This window comes from Primulina tabacum, chromosome 15 (genome assembly GCF_025594145.1).
Source record: "Primulina tabacum isolate GXHZ01 chromosome 15, ASM2559414v2, whole genome shotgun sequence".
NCBI classification, from domain to species: Eukaryota; Viridiplantae; Streptophyta; class Magnoliopsida; order Lamiales; family Gesneriaceae; genus Primulina; species Primulina tabacum.
In genome coordinates, this window is record NC_134564.1 from 16869447 (window position 1) to 16892986 (window position 23540).

Sequence of the window (23540 nt, forward strand, 5' to 3'; positions counted from 1 at the left end):
TAAACTCAAAAGTTGGGTTTATTAAATATTAAATTTTGGAGGTGAAAAATTCAAAGAGTTGAATTTATAATTTAAATATTAAATTCAAATGTTTAATTTATAATGGATTTAAATTAAATGTAATGGGTGTATGTATTATTGGCTTGTAGGAGTACACGACCAACATACAAATTATTAAGTTTCTTAATTGGACTATAAAATATTAATTAATTAATTAAATTACTTGGACTAGAGTAATTAATTTATTAAGCTCATTAAATGTTTGATTTAATTAATGGACCCTAAGCTTATATATGTGTATTAGGTTTGGGGTTAACTAATGAACACTAATAATTTTGAAAAGAGCTAGCCTCCACAATTCCCTAGTGGTGATTCACGAAAATCCATCCAAAAAATCCTCCAAATATTTTGACCACTTTTCAAGAAAAAAGGATTTGAATCATCTCTCAAATTTTTGATCTCAACGTAAAATTTTTTTTCAAATATTCTAGTGCTATTTGAAAGAGGAACAAATCTTCTGGTCGTGGACTTGATAGAAGGAGACTCGAAGAAAGTTCATAGGAAATTTATCAAAAGCTATCTCCGCTAACCCCGAAATAATTGGAGCCTTGTGAAATTTTCACCGAAGGTATAAATTCTTATGCCCTCTGAATGTTGATTCAATGAATCATACGAGTGCTCAAACATAAACATATTTTGATTGTCAAAATAAAATAAAAATTTAAAACCTCCGCTGCGTTTGGACGTGTGAAATTCGGGATCCAACAAAGTAATATATATAAATTATTTAATTCATCACATAATTTAAAATAAAATATCATTAAAATAAGTCACATGGTTTGATTCGGTTTGTACAGGCGGCCATCATTATGTCAAGATACGATTCAAAGATACGCAATTAGCTAATTAATGACCTCTCGCACATTTTCCCGCAATCCACTCTCTCTGCGGCTTTGTTATCGAAATCCAAAACCCACCATTTTCCAGATCTCCTTCATTGAATCGTGCCTGAGTTTCGGATCGAGTTCCATTTTTACGAGGTAAACAGAAATCTTAGTTGTTAAGTTTTGATGAAAGCAGTTTGATTTAAAGTTTTTGGTCGATCAGGTCTATCATAGCTCAAGACCTGAAATTTTACTGTTTTCAGATTATTTTGTATCTAATTTTTACGATTAAGTATTTTAATCCTCTCCCAGTTGCCGCCACTTCCCGTCCTTTCCATAGCCACCACAATCAGCGTCATCTAACAGTGGAAACTATTGGGGTGAATGGTGTTTATTATTTCCTTTTGGAAGTAGTCGAAAGGTGTTCGGATCCGATGGAAGAGAGGAACCTTAAGCTAAAGTTCTCTTTGTTTGAAATTTATGTTGAGCTATGTATTTATGAAATCGTGATCTATTCATATGTTCTGCCGAATGCAATTATAGGTAAAGAATATGTGTGTATTTATATTGTAGGTTTGGTTTGGAAGTTTCTTACTTTCTTTAATCGTGTTAATCCTGAAAAATTCTGGTTGCAGCAGTAGTCTTTCTTTTGGAGATCAAACTGAAATCAAAAGAGTGATCATGAATTTGGTTTTGTTCATTTTATGGATGGTATTTGCTCACCTGTTTTGTTCCCTTAATCTGGGATTTCTGGGAACAGTAGTTTCGTAAAGTGGTTATAGTGATAATTTTGGGATCCATCCAACCCGAATGATAAATATTTTTGAAAATTTCATGAAAGGAACCTTCACAATCATTGCTTTGATATGCTGTGGTAATTTTGTAATATGCATGTAAATGGTGAAGTTGATAGCTGATCATCAATGGTGTTGTTGAGAGCCAATCGTTTCGGAAACCTGGATATTTGCATATTTGTAGAGATTGTAGATATAGTTTTATAAATCGTATGTTTTTCCATACAAAAATTGAAAGAACATTCTTTTAGCATATTTGCCTCTTATGTTTCTTCCTAGAATTTCTGGACTCCTGCTGGTTCATTCTTTTGTTAAATTAAAGGGATCTGCATAGTTATGTCTCATTCTCAAGTTATTGTTCTCGGTCTAGCTATTTGATGAGTTTTGATGGATGGTATTGATTCTTAAGGAAGGGTTGATCACCCATTTCGATTTTTCGTGTATGCAGCATTTGTAGCTGTAGTTTTATCGATAGACCTCTCCGGACCTTTTCATTCCTTTTAAAAAACTGCTTTTTTAACAATGACTTCCTTTTTGTGACCCTATTAAAAAAAACTTCATTTTAATATATAGGGTTCATTCAGAATTGTATGATTAAATTTAGCTCATCTTGAATTGGATTTTGTTTATCGTTGTCTCATATCACATGTAGCTGACTTCTAGAAAATTTTATCCTATTTTCACGCATTGACCTTTGCTTTAAAGGAGTCACCACCAGTCATGTGGAGATTCAAATCCTTTACGCATAAAGAACAAAATGGGCTGGAAGGTCGCATCATTGACATTGGCAATTTAAAAGTTCAGGTTCGTAATATCATTGCTGAAGGTGGATTCTCATGTGTCTACTCATCTAGAGATGCAATACATGGTTCCAAGCCATTTGCCTTGAAGCACATTATATGCAATGATGAAGAGTCACTAGAGCTAGCAATGAAAGAGATATCAGTCATGAAATCTCTCAAAGGGCATCCCAATGTTGTCACTTATTGTGCTCATGCTGTTTTTGATATGGGACGTACCAAGGAGATCCTCCTTCTCATGGAATGTTGTGAGAAATCTCTGGTTAATGTGCTTGAGAGCAGGGGGGCTGGGTTCTTTGAGGAAAAGCAGGTTCTAACAATTTTTCGGGATGTGTGCAATGCTGTTTTTGCAATGCACTGCCACAGTCCACCTATTGCACACCGGTATTGTACTTGATCTTTCTTATCTATAACTGCATAATTTCGGGATTTGATATAATATTTGTGCTTTCAACTAGTTGTTGCGTGGACCTTCTCTTTTAAAAGCCCCAATATTATGCTTTGGATGATTTTTGTTAATACATCTTTCTGTTGAGAATATCACGTCCTTAAGGACTGTTAAAATTACTGATGCTCATCAGGAAAAATTTTCATCTGTTTTTTGAGGTAGGGAATTTTATTCACATCTTGTTTTTTTTCTACTTGCACTTGTGTGGGCAAGAATACTGAAATTCTCTGCATTACTTCTTTCCTTTTGGCCTGCTGAATAAGAATAGCTAAAGTTTTACAGTCATGAATTTTTTGTGCTCTTTATGTATTTGTTTAAATGATATATAGAATAGCGCATGATTCTTCTTTGCTGAGGGGCATTGATCACTAGATTTTGCTCCACTTATTTTGTAGTTTCTATCTGTTCATCATTGTTGAGTTGCATTGTGTAGAGACTTGAAGGCTGAGAATCTTTTGCTGGGGTCTGATGGATTGTGGAAGTTGTGTGATTTTGGTAGTACTTCCACAAATCATAAACGTTTCGAGAAACCTGAGGAAATGGGTATCGAGGAAGATAATATTAGAAAATACACAACACCAGCATATAGAGCTCCTGAGGTAGATGGACAACTGTCTATGATCTCTCACTTTTACATTTTTTTTGGCAATCAACTGATGTCTCTTCTCTCACTATTTTTTAGATGTGGGATCTTTTTCGCAGAGAACTTATAAATGAAAAAGTAGATATATGGGTAAGTTGACTGGTTCTTAAATACTGTTTATGAATCCAGCAGAACTTTGGATCAGCTTTCTCTAAGCTTGTTAGTTACCTAAGGCTGAGCCTTTTAACTACAGGCAGTTGGATGTCTCCTTTTTCGCATATGTTACTTCAAGTTAGCATTCGACGGTGAATCAAAGCTCCAAATTTTGAATGGGAACTATCGCATCCCAGATTTACCAAAGTACAACTCATCACTGACAGATCTTATAAGAGACATGCTTCAATCTTCCCCAAATGACAGACCGGATATCACGCAGGCAAGCATTTTGCTTGATTCTGATTCATCTCCATGAACTTAGGTTAGTTGTAGTTCTTTGTGCCCAGAGCTATCATGAGGGCTAAGCTTGCATGCATGCGTGCGTGTGTGCTTATCAATTACTTTTGTTGATTCCTTTGGCTGCAGGTCTGGTTCCGTGTTAATAGCCTTTTACCGGAAGGGTCACAGAAATCACTACCTGACAGACCTCCAGAAATGCCGCAACAGACTACTGATGTTCTTGCAGGTGACTGTTGTCAGATCTTAGTTTAAGAGTGCCATGATTCGATTTCTAACATTTCTCTATTCGAGTGTGAAGAAAATTTGTGGTCAAATGGTCAAGCTATTAATTTTTCTCCATTTTGCACTACCTGCTTTTATTGAGCTCTTCTAATTAATGGCTGGTTGCAGGCATGCCAAAGCCTGCAAACAAGTCCAATCCAATGCCTCGTAGAAGTCCACCTCCGCCTCCCTCAGCTGGAGCTCAAAACGCATCATTAGTTCCAAATATTCTCAGAACAGGCGAAAGTGCAGGCCCTTTTGGTGCTTTCTGGACCTCCGAACATGCAAAAGATTCAGTGATCAATGAGGATGAGAGCCGTCCTAAGTATGATGAAGACGGAACCAATCATACATTATCTGGACATGACAAGATCTGTCCTGAAAAGCATACAGGTTCCTATTCAACTCCATCTAAGGAGCAAAATTTTCAATCTTCTACAGTCCAAAAAAGCACACCAGGTAGATCAGTCGATAGACCAAGTTTTGAAAATTCACCATTTCGGGATGACTCAGACCAAAGTACAGAAAGATTGAGACCCCCGAAACCAGAGGAAGCACCCACCTTTCAAAATGATGCATTCAACGCTTTTGTAGCAGAATTTGGCAGTAACAAGAAAAGTCCTGGCACTAATGGTCAGAGATCGGAGAAGGAAGAGTTCTTGGAGGAAGAGCTAAAAAAGGTGAGAGAGCAGCTTGCACATGCCAATACAGAAAAGGCAGAAATAACCTCCAAATACGAAAAGCTCTCTGCAATTTGTCGGTCCCAGCGCCAAGAAATACAGGATCTTAAGCAAGCTCTAGCTGCGAGAACTCCATCACCGAGTAAAGATCAGCCCAGGAACCAATCATCCACTACTCCACCTGTATGTTAATCCGTCCAATGCATGTGCCTATAATTTTTCAAACTTCTTGTAAACTAAATTCTTTAATCTGTCACTGAAATACAGAATGAGAAGATTGAAGGAACGGTTTGGCAATTGAAACAGGGTTTATTTGACCGACATTCCATTAGCCCAGATCCTCAACAGTGGCAGGCTTTCGCTGATGATTCCAGGCCACCGACGTTGCCTCCGAACAACACCCCTAAATCTGTCAGAACAAGAAATGGTCAGCAGAGTAAGAAGCCCATCGAGCCATCTTCTAGTACCAATGCTTTGGGATTTGGATCCGAGAATTTTAAGGTGGATCCGTCGGATTCCTCAAAGATAAATGTACCCATGGGTGGATTGAGCAAGTCTCAACGATTTGGTGAGTCGAAGAGCGTGGAAAATAAGTTGAATCCCCAACCTGCTGGGTGGGCTGGTTTCTAGTTCAACATTATATTGCTATATTTGATTCCACATTCCAATATGTTACTTTTATGGTTTGCTATATTATTGAATCAGCATTAGCATGTTTGTTTCTTCCCCTTCAATCCCTTGAAGCATATGAAAATCAAATGTTTAAATGAATTCTTTTTGAACATAAAAAAATAGGGCTCAAGTGAATTCTGAATGGTGAGAAGTGTTTTCAGCTATCTTGTAATTTAGCCATGTCGTGAAACAACTTTGACATTAGCGATACGATTTTAAGGATAAGAGCGATTCCAATGTTTTAGTTATGGGCATAACTTCTTATCATATAATTTATTAAATTAAATTTGAAATTCTACGTGATCTTATAAGTTATTTAAAGAAATATATCAATATCAGTTTTGTATGTTTATGATTGTGGTTTTTTTAGTCATGAATTTTTTGCTGAATCAATTATTATAATGTAATTATGTTTCGACAATTATAATTTCGTCAATATCATATATTTAAATATCTGATATCATTATTAAATTTTTATAATTGTTAAATACATGTGCATATCACGAAAGATTAAATAACCACATAATTATAAAATTTAACAATGATAATGGTCATTCACTTAATTACATGATTTTAAATAAAATGATTAAAGTTGATCTTCAGAACATAGTTACAAAAATAAAATTAAATTCAACAAAAGATGCATGAATAACATGGCACACCCAATATATGCATGATTAAATTTGAAAATTTTATTTTATTAAATGAAATTTTCAAAAACTAAATTCGATATATGTATCACAAAAAAAAAAAAAAAACACACACACATATATCGCCACAAAAAATAGAGCCTTTAGTAACAATCAAATTTGTCTCCATATAATTAGCGACAGTTCTATCAACGATTTATGAATCTGTCATAAAATCCACCGTCGTTGCCACTTAGCGACTATTTTTCTATAGCTATCACAAACTTAGTGATAGTATTAATAAAACTGTCGCTATTTCTAGCAACGATGTCGATGAGAGGGTCGTTGCAGTTAGCGAAAACTTAATGATACTCTACGCTAAATTTGCCACGATTTCTCAAAAAAAAAAAAAAAAAACCGTTGCCAAACTGGCGTACATTAACCAAATGTCAGCCGGTTTTGGCGACGGTTTGAATTTTGCGATGATTTTTAAATTAAATTGTAGGTAAATAACAACAGTTAAATCCATTCCATTGTTAAATTAATTTATAAAATAGTTTCAAATATGTCGTTAATATCACGAAACATGATGAATACTAACAGTCTGACGAAATGGTGCAAGCCATCGACTGATAGTCTTAATTGCACATTTAGAATCTCCGATGCAAAAGATAGGTGTATAACATCAAAATGACATCATCAAATGGGTTTGTCATTGTTTCACCATCATGATGGTGGTCGTATTGCCATCGCATGTGTGAATTTGTAGCAGATGAAGCGTATAAACTTTGTAGACGAGGGGTGATGGGAAAGTACTGCATCTTCTTGTATGGAGTCTGCTTCTTAGCATTCTGAGATCCACACATACTAGGTTTATACTGAGACATATCTTACATTTAGTTAAAGCATTGTCTACACCCCATAGATCATGCGGTTATTGTTTCAAGAATCATATTATCGGCCGGCAATCCAAGGTCCTTAACAAGTTTTTTCGTACTGTACTTTTTTTTTTCAATTTTAGTTGTTAGTATAAAGAGATTGATTAGAGGGGATGAATAATAATCTACACAAAATCTTCAAAAATTCAGTTAGACTCGCAACTCTTGCATGTTATCCCATCAAATTAGCTCAACAAGCATCAATAAGTGTAAATACAAGGAATGAGGCTCGCTGATTTGTTTTGAACAACAATATAGTGGGGCAAAGAATCAACAAGGATAATTAACTGATAAAAAGTAAATAACACAATTTTTTATAATGGAAGTTCGAAGGTGGTGTCATCCTTCTATGTCTCTCTTTATTTCAATTCCAAAATGATATTACTAGAAGAACTTTGGTTGTTATGAGAAATTTGAAAAAATCCACTTAAGAAGGGCTTACCTTTGGTCTACTAAAAACTCTTAGATATAATTCAACTTAATAAAAATACACTTTCTGTCAGTTACAAGTAGTTCTGAAAGAAATAGTCTAGCACAATTTGATCCTCACAATGATCTTCTCAGAAGTTCTTTTTAGTGTTGTTCCTAGCCCTCATATAGTTGTTCAAACTCACTCTGCCAAAAGGTGTTGATTTTGATTCAGTTAGACGGACTTGGTAGGTGGAAAGTACTTTGCTAGAAATTTGTTGCCAAATCATGTCACTTGGTTATGCTTCACAGGGGTAGGGATTGGAGCCATCCCCTTGCCTGATCCTTGAGGGAAAACAGAAACAAGCACATTCTAATAATATCATGAGAAACATTATTAATTTTTAGAGTTTCTGTGATTTTCAAGAATGTCCTCACGTGAAAATGTGGAACTGCTGTCGTTGTTCCTCCAAACTGGTTCTGCTGACCATGTTGATTAGTTCTAGCTTTAGCTCGAAATTATCGGCATTGATAGTTCCACGAGCTATGCCAGAACAGTTTGTGTTGATTACTGATCTAAGGTGATCTCTAATAGGTACTACATCAAGGGGTAGTTTCACATTATTCTCTTTATTTTCAGTCATTGCTTTCTCCTTAGCTCTTCGTGATTTTCTAAAGGATTTAAGATTCTTTTCAATCTCGGTATCAAAAAGCAAAGAATTGAGGTTTTGGGTTTTTCGCATAAACTGCAAAACAGAGGGAAGACCACAAGTCACAATAAATATTTCGAAAATATAAAATAAAATAAATCTAAATTAAAGTTATGACTAATTGGTAACTATTTAATATAAATCAAATAAAACCACTCCCCGATAACAGTGCCAAAAACTTATTACAACCTTTGCTTACCTCGATATCGTTCCCACATGGAGTGTATATTTAAAATTATACTAAGCGTCGAAATTTATTTAAAAAATTCAATATTGATCTCAATAATTAAAATGATTAAATAGAACATAACTCAAGAACACATATGACAAAATTCAGCGAGAGAATGAATATAGAGATACAATTTCACTTTGTCTACAATATATTAAATTTTTATGATAATTATACTATTAAAATAAATTGTTTATTAACCAAGAACATCAAATTTTTCTATTCCTTTTACAAAGTGATAAATATAATTGTATTGTTTATTAATTTATTTTATATTCCTATTCGATACCAAACAACAGCTACAAACAATGTTCTTATCATGATTTCAAAGGGATTATACGTCAACAATATAAATACTCAATGATGTAATTTCTTATGATCTTAATTTCAAACTCCTTTTTCGAGTTATAGATATCTAATATATTTCAATAAAATAATCTCCAATAATTAGAAAGCATTAAGAATAAGCAAACACAAATAAACAAAGAAGAACTAATTCATATTTCAATAATTTAAAAAAAGTCTCGCTCAAGCTACGTCAGTCTCTAGAAAAGTAAATTAGTTGTGACGAAATACGATTGAAAACTAAACATGTTTTCATCATAAGTTTAGAAAAAGTGGAAACCAAGAAACAAGAAAAAGAAAGGATGGAAGTCGAATCATGTTCCTTCCTTGTTTCCTTCCCCAGAATATATGTTCTTCAATTTTCAATCTTCGCTCCTATGTCGTTTTCATGGTTTTCATGTGTGGCACGGCTCTCAATGTCATCCATACTATGTTTAAAGTCTTTTATACCAGCAAAAGTCAAAACTTTGACTACTGCTCCAAACAACCTTCAAAGCTGATTTTCACCTTTTACAATTTAGTTCACTTCCTTTTAAATGTGCCGACCAACTTTTGGATCTGAAAGGGCTGTCACTCATAAACGTACATGAAATATTTAATAACTAATGTATCAAAATTTGGTGTTGTGCTTAGGTGTTGTCAACACCAGTACACAACACTGCAGCGAAAATTAATTATGAACACACAAAAATAATTTTATTGAATAAACAGAGATCAGACATAAATTATGCACAAGTATTCATACTTATGCGATGCCTCATGGAAAAAAGTTCACTAGAAAATATTAAATAGTTTACACCAAACAATGCTAGTTAAAATACCAAAACTAAATTTCTTGACACACCAAGGAATTAAATATCATCAAAATAAATTACAACTAAAACCGAGATTCATAAACTCAAATACGCAATGCTTAAACAAACGAAACCACTCGACGATCAACACTCTGCGTCAGTGTTGTTCTTCGAGTGTTGGCAACATCAGAACCACAACACGTGATTGTGTGAGTCAATAACTTAAACTCTTCACGCGAAAATCTTCAAGTCCGAAATTCAGCAGCAACGTAGTTATTCTTGCGTACCCCTTTTAATATTCGATCATCATATTTATATCAGTTCTTAACCTAGATTTTCATAGATACTCCATACATATAAACATTGAAACAAGAGTTTTATTAGAATCAAACTCTACACAAGATTGATATATTATATCTCATGGATAGTTTCCCAAATTATATTGAATAATTCCAAAAATACGATTAAGTGTATCTAGGGAAACAAATCATTAAATTAGCCTAGAAATGCAAAATAAAATATTAATTAATTTTGGAATCCAAGTTTTCTTTCAATCTCCCTTTTTTTGCTTTTGTGGACAAAACTTCCAAAAGTGATGATTGAATAGTTCGTAACTCCCCCTGAGTTTTTAAAGTCCAACTCCCCCTGAATTTGACATGTTAGTTCAGTAGTGTTGTAGAAAATTTTGGCAACATTGACTTAAAACACGGATAGTAAGTCAGTTAAAGACAAGGAATACAAGGGATACTTCTTTGAATCAGTAATCATATGCATTAGAGAACAAAGAAAACAAAGGAAACTAGGAAAGAAGAAAATAAAATTAAGAAAAACGATCGATAACATCATCATTCTGCCTCAGTGGCAGTATCAGCAGCTTCATCTTCATCATTAGCATCAGCAGCATCAGCAGCACTTTTGGGCTCATCTCCCCCTTTGTGGCCAGAATGCACACCAACTTCAAGAAGCAATCGATAGTCGGCGATTCGATTTTCATGATAGGCGATGGTGGCCATGGCCTTGGTAATCTGCTGAAGGGCAAAGGTAATAGTGTCCTGTGCCTGTTGAATTTGCTTGAGTCCAAAATCAATTCGTGCTTGGACCTCGGAAGTGGTCAACATGATAAAACCTTTAGACGTGGATGAAGAGGGGGCGGTGTTGCCAAAATTTTGGGCAACACCAACAGTAGATGAGGGAACAGAGTTTCCAGCCTCCGGCGCATTACCTGTAGCAGACCATGGAAGATCCACTTTTCGATATCCTTTGAAAAATGCAGGGGCAATCTTCAGTGATTTCCCTAGTTTTATCAGTTGTTCATCTTCCTCCTTGGCAAAGCCCTGAGTCTCCAGAAGGCCATAAATAAGAGAAGGAAATGGGAGTCAGGTAGACTTGAGCCCTCCTTCAGCAAATTGAAGGACCGTCTGAAACACCAGTTTGCCAAAATCAAATACCCGACCTATACCAATATCAAATAAAACAAAGGCCTGCGGCCTGGTGACCACTGTGGTATTTGAGGAGGGTGTCCAATTTCAGATGGCCGTCTTGTGGAAAACCGAATAGAAAGATGTTAAACTAATAGCTGTCAAGCGATGTGTGCGGACATGGTACTTTGTGATGACACCCCTAGGCAGTAGAGTAGTGACTTCAGCAATGTCAACAGGGGGGTTGTCCTCAGTGATGCTTGGAGTACCGTAGTTGTCATTGATAATAGCCGGAGAGAATTGGTAGATGACATCACGCAGAAATACTCGGCCAAAGCACACTGAAGTGTCATCACCGACTGCATCAGTGAGATTGCAGTAGAACTCTCGCACTGATCTTTTTGGATAAGGCAGAGCTGAGCTCACAGTGTCGAGTAGTTGTCGATTTTTGAGGAACAAGATTAAATTGTATCTTTCATATAACTCAGCATACACGTTCCTTTCTTCCAAAAATTCTCGATGGGCATAAAGATGCCATTGAATCATAGCAACCTCAGAGTAGAAAGCATTTGAGAAGGCAGAATCGAGATCATAGTCCTCATCAAGAGGTTGTTGGAGGTGTTGGCAACACCGATGCCAACATCAGCTGTTACACCACTCTTCTTCAGACTCAGCAGCCTGACCAGAGCTATTATCGGTCCTTTCTGTTTCAGACCCAGACTCAGATTTCGACGGAATCTTTTCAAATGATTCTGATTGAGCTTCACCCTCTTCAAGCACCGATTTCTGTTTAGTTTTTTCTTCTCATAGGCTATTGAGAAAATCGGCTAGGGATTGTTCGTCCTCAGAGGAGAAGCATATCTCTTGTGTGGTAATTAAATTAACTAAGTGCACGGGCCCTGACAGTTTGGTATCAGAGCGTAACTGGGATACGCTCGAATTAGAGTCTAGGACACTCGAGTTTAGGCACAAATAAAATGATTGTGCATGTGTTTGATTATTTGCTCTTACTTGTTTATGTTTTGAATTAATTGTATCTGCATGACTAGAGCGTATTAGTTTATGTTTATGCTCTTATACTCAGCCGATTATTTTTCTGCCTGTGGATTAAATCCTTGTGTCTTGTAGATGGCACCGGGACGTAAGGGTAGAAAAGGAAAGGAATTTGTTCAGGAATCTGAAGCTCCTAATGTGAGAGGACTTAACGAGACTGATTGGGGAAGACGAGGTCGTCATCCTCGTGGTGAAGCATGAAATGTTAACGTGGAGCATGAAGTGGATCAATTGACTAGAGGAATGAGTGAAATGGAACTAGTGATATCCCGATTTCAGAACATGCGTCCTCCTCGATTCTTTGGGAATGAAGATGGTGAGAAAGCTATAGCATGGCTAAAAAGTATGAAGCGTTTGTTCAATATTGTGGACACCCCTGAATTGCAGCTTAAGTTGGCTATTTGTCAATTAAAAGACCGAGCTCAGTTATGGTGGGAAACTACTGAGGAAGCTTTGAAAGAATCAGGTGAAAGAGTTACTTGGGATGTATTTTGCTCTCAGTTTGCTCGAGAGTATTCACCGCCTTCATATTATTCAGCCAAGGAAGCTGAATTCAATAGATTGACTCAGGGTAACATGACTGTAGTGGAGTACGCTTCTCAATTTTCAGCGCTTCTTGCCTATGTTCCTCATGTTGCTAGCAGTGATCGGAACAAGCTATCCCATTTTATGCAAGGATTGAATCGAACCATTTGTACTTTAGTGGTAGCTGGAGCGCCTGTTAATTATGCCGATGCTGTTGAGAAAGCCAAGAATGTGGAGGCGAGTTTACTTTTGGCAGAACCACAGTCAGTTCAACCAGGTTTTCCTCAGAGTTTCGGAGGTAATGTGCCGATGCCAGTGAGTGCACCATTATACCGTCCTTTACTGCCGTACCAGCCTTCGCAGTCTTATCAGCAACCAAAGCAGCAAAACTTTAAGGCCAAAGGGAAACAGTTCAAGAAACAGACTCGTAGTAGTTCTTCTAGTTCTGGCAGTCAGCGTGGAAGTTCAGTTGGGTCCCCAGGTGGAGTATTTTGTGATCATTGTGGTGGTAAGCATTTCAGCACTCAGTGTACGGGAGTTCACGGATCTTGTAATATTTGTGGGCAAGTTGGACATTATGCTAGAGTATGTCCGAATGCAGTGAGACAACAATTTCAGCAACCTCAGTTTGGTCATTATTTTAGAGGACAAGCAACTAGGCCTTTTGTTCCGACTTAGTCTTTTCAGCAGTCTAGCTATCCTCAGCCTAGAGGTTCTGCACAGCAGCGTTTCCCAGGGCCACAGCAGGCTCGAGTTCATGCTTTAACCCAGGATCAAATTCAAGACGCACCGGGCGGAGTTATCGCAGGTATCTGTCTTATTTTTGATCATCCTGCTCGTATACTGATAGACACAGGAGCATCTCATTTATTTGTATCTGTTGTATTTGTTGATGAGCATGAGATTGCTGCTACTCCGTTGATACTGTGTCAGTCTCTACACCTGCTGGTGTATGTTGATGTCTCATGAGATAATTCTGAATTTTGTGATTAGATTCGATGATAATATATGATAACTAATCTCATCAAGCTAGATATGTCTGACTTCGACTGTATTCTGGGAATGGATACTCTGTCTAATTATCGAGCTACGGTTGATTGTTTCCATGGAGTCGTCAGATTCAGACCGTATTATGGCAGTAAATGGAATTTTTACGGTAGTGATTCGCAATCATGTATTCCATTAGTGTCAGCAATGAAAATGTTTAGAATCTTGTCGACAGGAAATGAAGGATTCATGATCTGCACTTGATGCGACACAGGGAAAAAGATTTGAAGTTTCTGATATTCCTGTTGTCAAGGAATTCCCTGATGTGTTTCCCGATGAAATTCCTGGATTTCCACCCCAAAGGGAATAGATTTTAGCATTGAGTTGGTGCCCGGGACAAATCCTATTTCTAGAGCACCATACCGGTTGGCTCCAGCGGAATTGAAAGAACTCAAAGAGCAATTACAGGACTTACTGGAAAAAGGCTATATTAGACCAAGTATGTCACCTTGGGGAGCTCCAGTAGTGTTTGTAAAGAAGAAAGACGGAATGATGAGAATGTGCATTGATTACAGACAGTTGAACAAAGCTACTGTGAAGAATAAGTATCCTTTGCCGCGTATCGATGACTTTTTTTCAGTTGCAAGGTACATCAGTGTATTCAAAGATCGATCTCCGTTCTGGCTACCATCAGCTTAGAGTTCGAGAGAAAGATGTTCCGATGACAGCATTTCGAACACGTTATGGGCATTATGAATTTCTAGTTATGCCTTTTGGATTGACTAATGCTCCTGCGGTTTTTATGGATTTGATGAATCGTGTTTTTCGAGAATTTATAGACAGATTTTTATTGTCTTCATAGATGACATGATTTATTCGAAAACAAGGAAAGAGCATCGAGAACATTTAAGGTTGGTCCTCCAGACACTAAGAGCAGCGCAATTGTATGCAAAATTTTCTAAATGTGAATTCTGGCTGGACAGAGTTGTATTTCTAGGTCATGTTATATCAGCTCAAGGAGTATCAGTGGATCCTAGTAAAGTGGAAGCTGTTATCAATTGGCCAACACCGACGAATATTTCCGATATTCGCAGTTTCTTGGGATTGGCAGGATATTATAGGCGTTTCATTGAAGGATTTTCTTGGGAGATGCCCTGTGTAGCTGTATGGTTATGTTTTAATGTTGTTTGGATTTTATTTGTGGTATGTTATGTCTAGTCCTGGCCAGTGCGGCTGTAGGATGTTGGTGTGGTTGATTGTGAACTGATGTTTTTCGAGCATATATTGTTATTGTTGTGTTTTGAAATTTTTGGGATGTCCTACTTACAGGGAGGTCATGCCGAAATTTCTGTAGGCTCTAATGAACATTTTAAACTCGTTTTCGCTGTTTACACCATTTAATCCTTGTTGTGTGGTAATTAATATTAACTAAGTGCACGGGCTCTGACAAAAACCTTGCTGTAACGGTAAAAACAAGAAAACCCGTAACAGACTCTTCTAGGCCCAACGGTAACAATTTTGAATTTACCCAATTACATAATCATTGTTTTGCCCTTGTTTTAAACGGTAACTGGGATTCAAAAACTAGTTATATTATTTCCAAAGAAAATTTAAACCCAGTCGATTGTAACCTACGGACATAAGAAGTCACTTATTCTTAAACAAATGGATAATCAAGATATTATCAACTGTCAGATTTCAGATACTGAAGACTCGCTGTCTTTAATGGGTTCACGAAACACAAAACAAAATATGCATGTCCTTATTATGCCTCGGGTATGAAGAGTTGAAACAAGATGTCAGGCAGTGTATGAATTTGTGTAGTATCTGAACTTGGTGTTGGCAACACCTCCTGGCAGCAATGGAAAAAAAATCTTTAGATTCAAAATGGTAGCTTCTACACTAGAAAATATTCAAAGAACTCTCCTATTAGCTTTTTCCATTACTATTTTAACTTTAGAAGTGGTAGTTCCCACACTAGAGACGTCGGTCCTTCAAGGAGGACTCTCTCGGTAGTTTTTTTCTTCTAACCAAACTCTTATTTCCTCTTTTCTGTTTTCCTTTTCCTCCTTATCCTTAATTTTTTCCAAGTCCCATTTTTCACATTTGGACACGATCACGATTTTGTGATCATCCTCAACTACTCGATGCCTTAATTGAGCATAATTTACTCCGCTCCCACCATTTGATTGGAACATGAACACTCAGAAAGTACTTTTAAGTTTGCCTTCAGTGTTCAGACTTTAGACAAATAAATAGCATGATTATGATTATGATTATGCCTAGCTCTAGTGACATGAAAATGGTGTTGTCACCGTTGTTGGCAACACCATGAAAAATGAGTGTGTGATCATTGTACGCACATGCTGAGAGACTTCCGAAGATTGGAAAATCTCTCAAAGTCCAAAGTTTCGGAATATCAGCCAGTTGATTCTCAGTCCTAACAAATTCCAGTTGAATTATGCCTTTTCAACCAAATCTCGAATAAAGTGATTCTTATGTCAATGGTTTTTGTTCGAGAGTGTTGACAGGATTCTGAAATGTCTATGGCACTAGAGTTATCACAAATACCAACATGAATATCATTTGAAACCATAACCTCAATCATTTGGTTCATCCAAACAAGTTGTGAGCCGCACCTAGCAGCTGCTACGTACTCAGACGCCGCTGTGGACAGGTACACACAAGTTTGCTTCTTACTGTACCAAGACCAGGTTTATTTCCTAGTAGAAAACCCCACCCGATGTTCTCTTCCATTATCTAGGTCTCCAGCCCAGTCAACACCAGAAATCCTACCAAGTTTGTGTTTGTCTCTTGTGTGTACCATAGTCCTAACTCTAGTGTACCTGCAATGTTAATATTTTGTTTTCACACACCATTTTAGGGTGATATCTTTGGATTGCTTGGCACCTAGCATACAAACACACACTGAATATATCGGGGCGAGTAGCAGTTGAATACAAAAGACTACCGATAATGCTGCGGACATGGTGTTGTCAACACCGTCTGCAACATCATCCTTAGACATTTTTTACTTGACCCCATTAGAGTTTTCATATGCTTAGAATTATCATTTAAGAACTTTTTGACCAGATTCTTAGCATACTTGGATTGAAAATCATAAGTGAAATGTTGCTCGATAGAGCCCTGTCATGAAAGCATGTCATAATTTTTATGTTGAGAATATGTTCTACGCAAGTGGCCCCTGACTGAACTGAATCATCTGATCAGACTAAACCACAGTATACTGGCGGTAGAGGTCTACCATACATGAACATGAACTAAACCGGCCAGTGACCACCAGATGAAGTAATAATCCATGATAAGCTGCTATCCCATGAAGTGAGGTTGCCACAAGCAATCGCATATATCTCAAAAATAAACTTTTTTATTTTTTCACGTAATAATTAAATATCCTGATTATTTACCAAATGGGTTGGATCGTTCCCAGGCTCCCTGCGACCTAATTCTAACATGAGAAAAATGCAATTAACCTAACTTGATCAACGCTTCGTAATTGAGCCCAAAACGAGACAATTACGCCCAACGACTTTGTATTTAATCACGACTAAGTACCAGCCCGAACCAACACCGAACCATCATTTAGTCATGATTAAATACACCTAAAATGATGAAATAATGCTCGTAAAATTACAGTACTCGAAATTTTTGTGAATGGAGGCCAAAACATGAAACGCTCTTTCGAGAGTGACTTTGGCACATTGAACCGTAAATTCTCGTACGACCTCTAAACTTGACCAAATCACAACGGCCAAAAACATGACCTTCTAAACTCGATGAGGTACTGTCCATTCCAAGGAAATAGGCTAAAAGCAATCAGAACTCAAACAAGCCCTGAACTGAAGCACAAACTTGTTGTCCAATGAATACAGCAGTAGCGCTTGCCCTCCTTTGCGTTGTTTGCGGGCTAAGGCCATTGGGGCTTGAACCACCAAACTAGAGCCTCTTACCTCATCCTAGGTATGATGTGAACCATGGCTAAGGGCCCTAGGCCAGCCACAATCCAACCCACACCAGAATGTGACCACACTCCCAACCGAGAGCCAAATTGCATGCGTGGGACGTTGCTATTGTTTGCTGTCATGGATCATTCCAGTGGCCATTGGTTGACCATGGCATGATCTACATCAAGGGGTAGGATGAACCGTTGCTAAGGGCTAAGAGAGCCAACCAAGACACACACCACACCAAAAATTTTGAAACACAACACACACACAACACCAGAATTTTTCCAAAACCGAAGGGCTGTTCTTGTTTATTTTTGAAAACCGATTGGGGACATGAACCAAGCCATGAAAGGGCATCTTGGTCACGTCCTAGGACATGTCAAGGAAGGGTTCTAACCATGCTACAGCCCCTAGGGAATATAAGATCAGAACACTTGCCTTAGACCAAAAATCGTGCTACCCGAGACTCAAAAATGCATTATGGACGTGTTGCTGCCCATTCGAGTTGCTGGGGGAAAAAGAGACATTAACTAATGGTCAAATCCCTTCTTAACACACCCGATATCCATCCTAGATGTGGCCTGGAAAGCCTGGACGTGAGCCAACCCATGAAATCACTAAAACAATACCAACGTGAAGCATAGGAAGGGGCCGAAAAACTGTGCAGAATTTTCTTGTGTAGTTGCTGTAAAATTTCGGTTTACCCTTTAAATCATGTACATGTGATGTTTAAAAATAATTATATGACTTGATTGAAGAGCAAAGAAGTAACATATACATGCCTTGGATTTGTTTTAAATGAAAATAAATCGATTACGACGACACGACGCGGAGGAGACGGAGTTGCTTCTTACTTCTCTTGTTTCACTCTTATTTCTTCCTCTTTCTCATGTTTTCCTCCTACTGAATTCTCTCTGAAAATTTCGAAAATATTGAGAGGAGAGAAGGCTAGGAATGAAATGGGGAAGTTGCAAAGTATTTGGGAGATATAATGGCAAGATAGAAACCTTTCTATCCTTGAGTTGAAAGATAAGGGAAATGATTGATATTATTTGATATCAAGGGATTTGAAGGAAAATTGGGAGGGGCATGGCCGATTATTCCATGTCAAATAAGGGTAGGAAAATTGTTTAATGATTAATTATTGAAGATTAAATGTGATGGAATTATCTCCCCAAGGAAAGATTAGGAAATGAATTAAAAATGGAGAGTTGCCAAATATTTTAATTCTATTCAAGGAGTGGCCGATTTCTACAAAAATATGAAAGGGCAATATTGCTTAAATCATTAATTATTGTTGATTAAAAATGAAGAGATTATCTACCAAGGATGGATATGGAAAGAATCAAAGTTTGTGAGTTGTTGTGGGGACCCGGACGCTAATCAGTTCTTAATCGTCATCAGGATCAATTTACTAATTAAGTAATTAGGGTCATAAATTTTTTTCTTTTTAATGCGGAATGTAGTGAAATCAAACTAATATACAACTCAGTATAAAATAAAGTACAAGTCCTGTACCGTCTACAAATCAGTAAAAACTAAGGTTCAACATCTAATTATCAAGTGCCAAAACCCTATATACATCAAAGTCCGAAGTCTCCACTCTATCACGATCTCTCCTCATCTCCTGGACCCTGATCCTGTCCCACCTGTTGTCATGTTACACATACAAACAAGACAACAGCCGGATAATTCCGGTGAGAATATAATCCCAGTATAAATCAACGAAATATGCAATCATATAACCAATATAAAGCATGTAACAGATAACAGCAATATGTATCAAAATCTGAAACATAATCAATATCAGACTGTCGACAATACTCGTAGCTACACAATTTAGACTAGACTCAATCCTAGTCTAGGGATCCCGGTTTCCAGAAGTTGGCATTCCTATATCGACCAACAGTAATAGAAAAGACTCCAGTTCTATACACGTCGATAAGGTATCGATCACCAGAAATAGAAAAAGGTCTGATTCTATCCACACCGATATGGTATCGATCACCAATAATAGAAGGAACTCTAATTCTATCCACACCGATATAATATCGATCACCAGTAATAGAAGAAGCTCCAATTCTATCCACACCGATACGACATCGATCAACAGTAATAGAAGAAACCCAATTTCTATCCACATCGATAGCCAATCATCCGGTGACAGACTTTGGCACTATCGCAAATACACTATCTTGTGACATCGTGCAATGTGCCCGTGGCGATCCCGCCACTATCAGGCACTTCTGTCACAAGATTACTCGTCTAGTACCTGCTATCTATAAATCAAGAGAACAAGTACATCAATCAAAGCAATGCAAATATCAATGCAACAAAATAAAGTATGTGATTTGGGGAAACTCAAGTCTAAACCGACTTAAGTCGATCTCCCGATACCACATTGACTTATACCTTTCGTTCGTAGTTTCGGTCAGGAATTTAACTCTGTCAATCCCACGATCTGGCAATGGCAATATCAATGATATCATATCAATATACCGTTTAAATCGATACCAATCTGATCAATAATTCAAAATCAACGGTATAACCGCACAATCCCGATATCCCGGTCAATATAACATCACCAGATAATAATTCCCTCAACTAATAATCGATACCAATACAATCTGATATCATATCTCAGTCAATTAACTTCAGAAAATCATAACAATTCCATAATCAGTCCGTTTCTTAATCTGACTTCGATTCTATGATGTCTAACATGTCAAGAACATCATATATGAATCATATTCAATTCCAACAATACCATAATTTCGGAACATATCAAAACTTAACAAAACTTACGTCCAGTTGTAGCCTGCGTTGATAGGAACACAGTACTGAAGTCGGGTTCAAATTCTGACGGGCGGATCTTTCACAAAAGGCGTAAGGATTTCTCACACTTCTCCCGAAGCTTTTCTCAATTTCTTACGAATGAATCTAAGGAATTGCATTCTGATATATACATATATATATATCATGCATGATTCAGCAACGTGGCCCATTCCTTTACAAAACACGTCTCGCGCATATGCGCGACATCACTCGGCGCATATGCGCGAGACCTACTGGTCTCCGCAATAACTATCTCGACAGCTCGCGCATATGCGCGACTTCATCCCGCGCATGTGCGCGATGTCCTCTGGAATTCATATTTGGCTGCTGGCCATCTCGCGCATATGCGCGCCCTCAAGTCGCGCATAAGCGCGCAATGTTCTGTCCGCGCATCTTTCTTCTCGCACAGGTCGCGCATGTGCGCGCCACTCCTCGGCGCACATGCGCCCAAAGTTCTGGTCTCGCACCTCCCTTGCTAATCATATGATACCACAAGCTATATAAATCAAATCTCGGAGGTTTCCTTCATAATCACATCAACTCAGACTCAATAATCTTAAATTAACACGATGTAAATTTTCGGGCATTACATTTCTCCCCCCTAAGATACGATTTCTTCCCCGAAATCACAGGCAATCCATCATATCAATAAGAAGGTATGTAATAAAACTGAACAGAAATTTACATCAGTGAAATAATGCTGGGAATTCTTGTCTCATATCTGATTCAGTCTCCCAAGTGGCTTCTTCAACGCCATGATGAGTCCATTGTACTTTTACCAACGGAATCATCTTCGTTCTGAGCTGTTTTTCTTTACGATCAATAATCCAAATCGGTTTCTCGACATAACTCAATGTCTCATCCAGCTTGGTCTCGTCTGGTTGAATAACGTGAGAATCATCATGGAGATATTTCCGCAACATAGATACATGAAAGACATCATGTATCACTGATAATGAAGGCGGCAAAGCGAGTCAATAGGCACAATCTCCTATCTTTTCAAGAATTTCATAAGGACCAACATATCGTGGAGACAATTTTCCTTTCTTCCCAAATCTAACCACACCTCTGAATGGAGAAATCTTCAAAAATACTCGATCTCCAGTCTCAAATACCAACGGTCTACGTCGAAGGTTGGCATATTTGGCTTGTCGGTCCTGTGCTGCCTTCATTTTCTTCTGAATTAGTTTCACTTTTTCAGTCATATCTCTGATCATGTCAGGTCCAGTCTCAGGAACTTCAGAGATATCATCCCAATATAATGGGGATCTTCATTTCTTTCCGTACAACGCTTCGAATGGTGCCATCTCAATACTCGTTTGATAGCTATTGTTGTACGAAAATTCGCAAAGAGGCAACGCATCTTGCCAATTAGTGCTAAAATCCAGCACTACAGCTCTCAGCATATCTTCCAATGTCTGGATCGTACGCTCTGACTGTCCGTCAGTCTGTGGATGATATGCGGTACTCAGATGTAACTTAGTACCGAGAGCTTGCTGCAAACTCTGCCAGAAGTGCAAAGTAAAACGAGGATCACGGTCTGACACAATCGACTTCGGCACTCCGTGCAGTCTGACTACTTCCTTGACATAGATATCGGCCATCTGATCATATCTATAGGTCATCTTGTATGGAATAAAGCATGCGGATTTGGTCAATCGATCAATCACGACCCAAATCGCATCACAACCTCGGGAGGATCTCGGTAACTGTGTCACAAAATCCATGGAAATGTGATCCCATTTCCATTCAGGAATCGACAAACTTTGCAACAATCCTCCGGGTTTCTTCCTCTCAGCTTTCACCTATTGGCAATTCAGACACTTGGCTACAATTCAGTAACATCAGATTTCATCTGTTTCCACCAATACTGTGTCTTCAAATCATTATACATTTTCCTGCCACCAGGATGAATGCTAAAACGACTGTTGTGCGCTTCTGTCAGTATTTGCTGTCTCAATTCTGAAACATTTGGCACAACAATACGATTATTCACATACAAAACACTATCCCGAACCTGATATTCCGATTGATGACCAGCTCTGACCATTGCAATCGAATTCTGTACGTTCTGATCAACTTTTTGTGCCTCTTTGATTCTTAATATCAATTCTGGTTCAGCTCAAATTGCATATAATTTTAGAGGCCAACAGTCAGTTTCAAAGGCTAATCCAGACAAACAGCAGTCTTCAATCAAATTCGAAACACCCATAGTCGATAAGGATAGAGAACACACATTTCGACTCAGTGCATCAGCTGCTGCATTAGACTTTCCTGGATAGTATTTGATTTCACAATCAAAATCTTTCAATAAATCAAGCCATCTTCGCTGTCTCATATTCAACTCTGACTATGAAAACAGATATTTCAAGCTTTTGTGATCAGAATATATCTCAAACTTCTCACCGTACAGATAATGTCGCCATATCTTCAATGCAAAGACAATGGCTGCCAATTCAAGATCATGAATTTGATAACGAGATTCATGGGGTTTCAGCTGTCTCGAGGCATAAGCAATCACATGCCCCCGCTGCATCAAAACACAACCCAATCCGCGGTGAGATGCATCGCAATAAACAACATATATGAATCATATTCAATTCCAACAATACCATAATTTCGGAACATATCAAAACTTAACAAAACTTACGTCCAGTTGTAGCCTGCGTTGATAGGAACACAGTACTGAAGTCGGATTCAAATTCTGACGGGCGGATCTTTCACAAAAGGCGTAAGGATTTCTCACACTTCTCCCGAAGCTTTTCTCAATTTCTTACGAATGAATCTAAGGAATTGCATTCTGATATATACATATATATATATATATCATGCATGATTCAGCAACGTGGCCCATTCCTTTACAAAACACGTCTCGCGCATATGCGCGACATCACTCGGCGCATATGCGCGAGACCTACTGGTCTCCGCAATAACTATCTCGACAGCTCGCGCATATGCGCGACTTCATCCCGCGCATGTGCGCGATGTCCTCTGGAATTCATATTTGGCTGCTGGCCATCTCGCGCATATGCGCGCCCTCAAGTCGCGCATATGCGCGCAATGTTCTGTCCGCGCATCTTTCTTCTCGCACAAGTCGCGCATGTGCGCGCCACTCCTCGGCGC

General features: G+C 38.0%; 1 protein-coding gene across 2 annotated transcripts; it reads left to right on the forward strand.

Moving 5' to 3' along the window:
* The first annotated feature begins 849 nt into the window (after window positions 1-849).
* LOC142526909 (uncharacterized) lies at window positions 850-5640 on the forward strand. Of its 2 annotated transcripts, XM_075631573.1 has the most exons (9): window positions 850-1040; window positions 1197-1427; window positions 2384-2862; window positions 3360-3525; window positions 3609-3659; window positions 3763-3945; window positions 4092-4191; window positions 4356-5089; window positions 5174-5640. In XM_075631573.1, the coding sequence occupies exons 3-9, from the start codon at window positions 2399-2401 to the stop codon at window positions 5534-5536; spliced, it is 2061 nt and encodes a 686-aa protein (XP_075487688.1). In that variant the 5' UTR covers window positions 850-1040; window positions 1197-1427; window positions 2384-2398; the 3' UTR covers window positions 5537-5640. The 2 variants fall into 2 exon arrangements, with proteins under 2 accessions (XP_075487688.1, XP_075487687.1); XM_075631572.1 differs by lacking the exon at window positions 1197-1427 and having other exon boundaries at window positions 851-1040.
* Window positions 5641-23540: the final 17900 nt, after the last annotated feature.

What these genes read in the sequence shown, in the direction of transcription:
- LOC142526909 (XM_075631573.1), top strand. Translation starts at nt 2,399, where the DNA reads ATGTGGAGATTCAAATCCTTTACGCATAAAGAACAAAATGGGCTGGAA. An exon ending in ATGAAAAAGTAGATATATGG is followed by an intron (nt 3,660 to 3,762) that starts GTAAGTTGACTG and finishes TTTTAACTACAG; the next exon opens with GCAGTTGGATGTCTCCTTTT. An exon ending in GACTACTGATGTTCTTGCAG is followed by an intron (nt 4,192 to 4,355) that starts GTGACTGTTGTC and finishes GGCTGGTTGCAG; the next exon opens with GCATGCCAAAGCCTGCAAAC.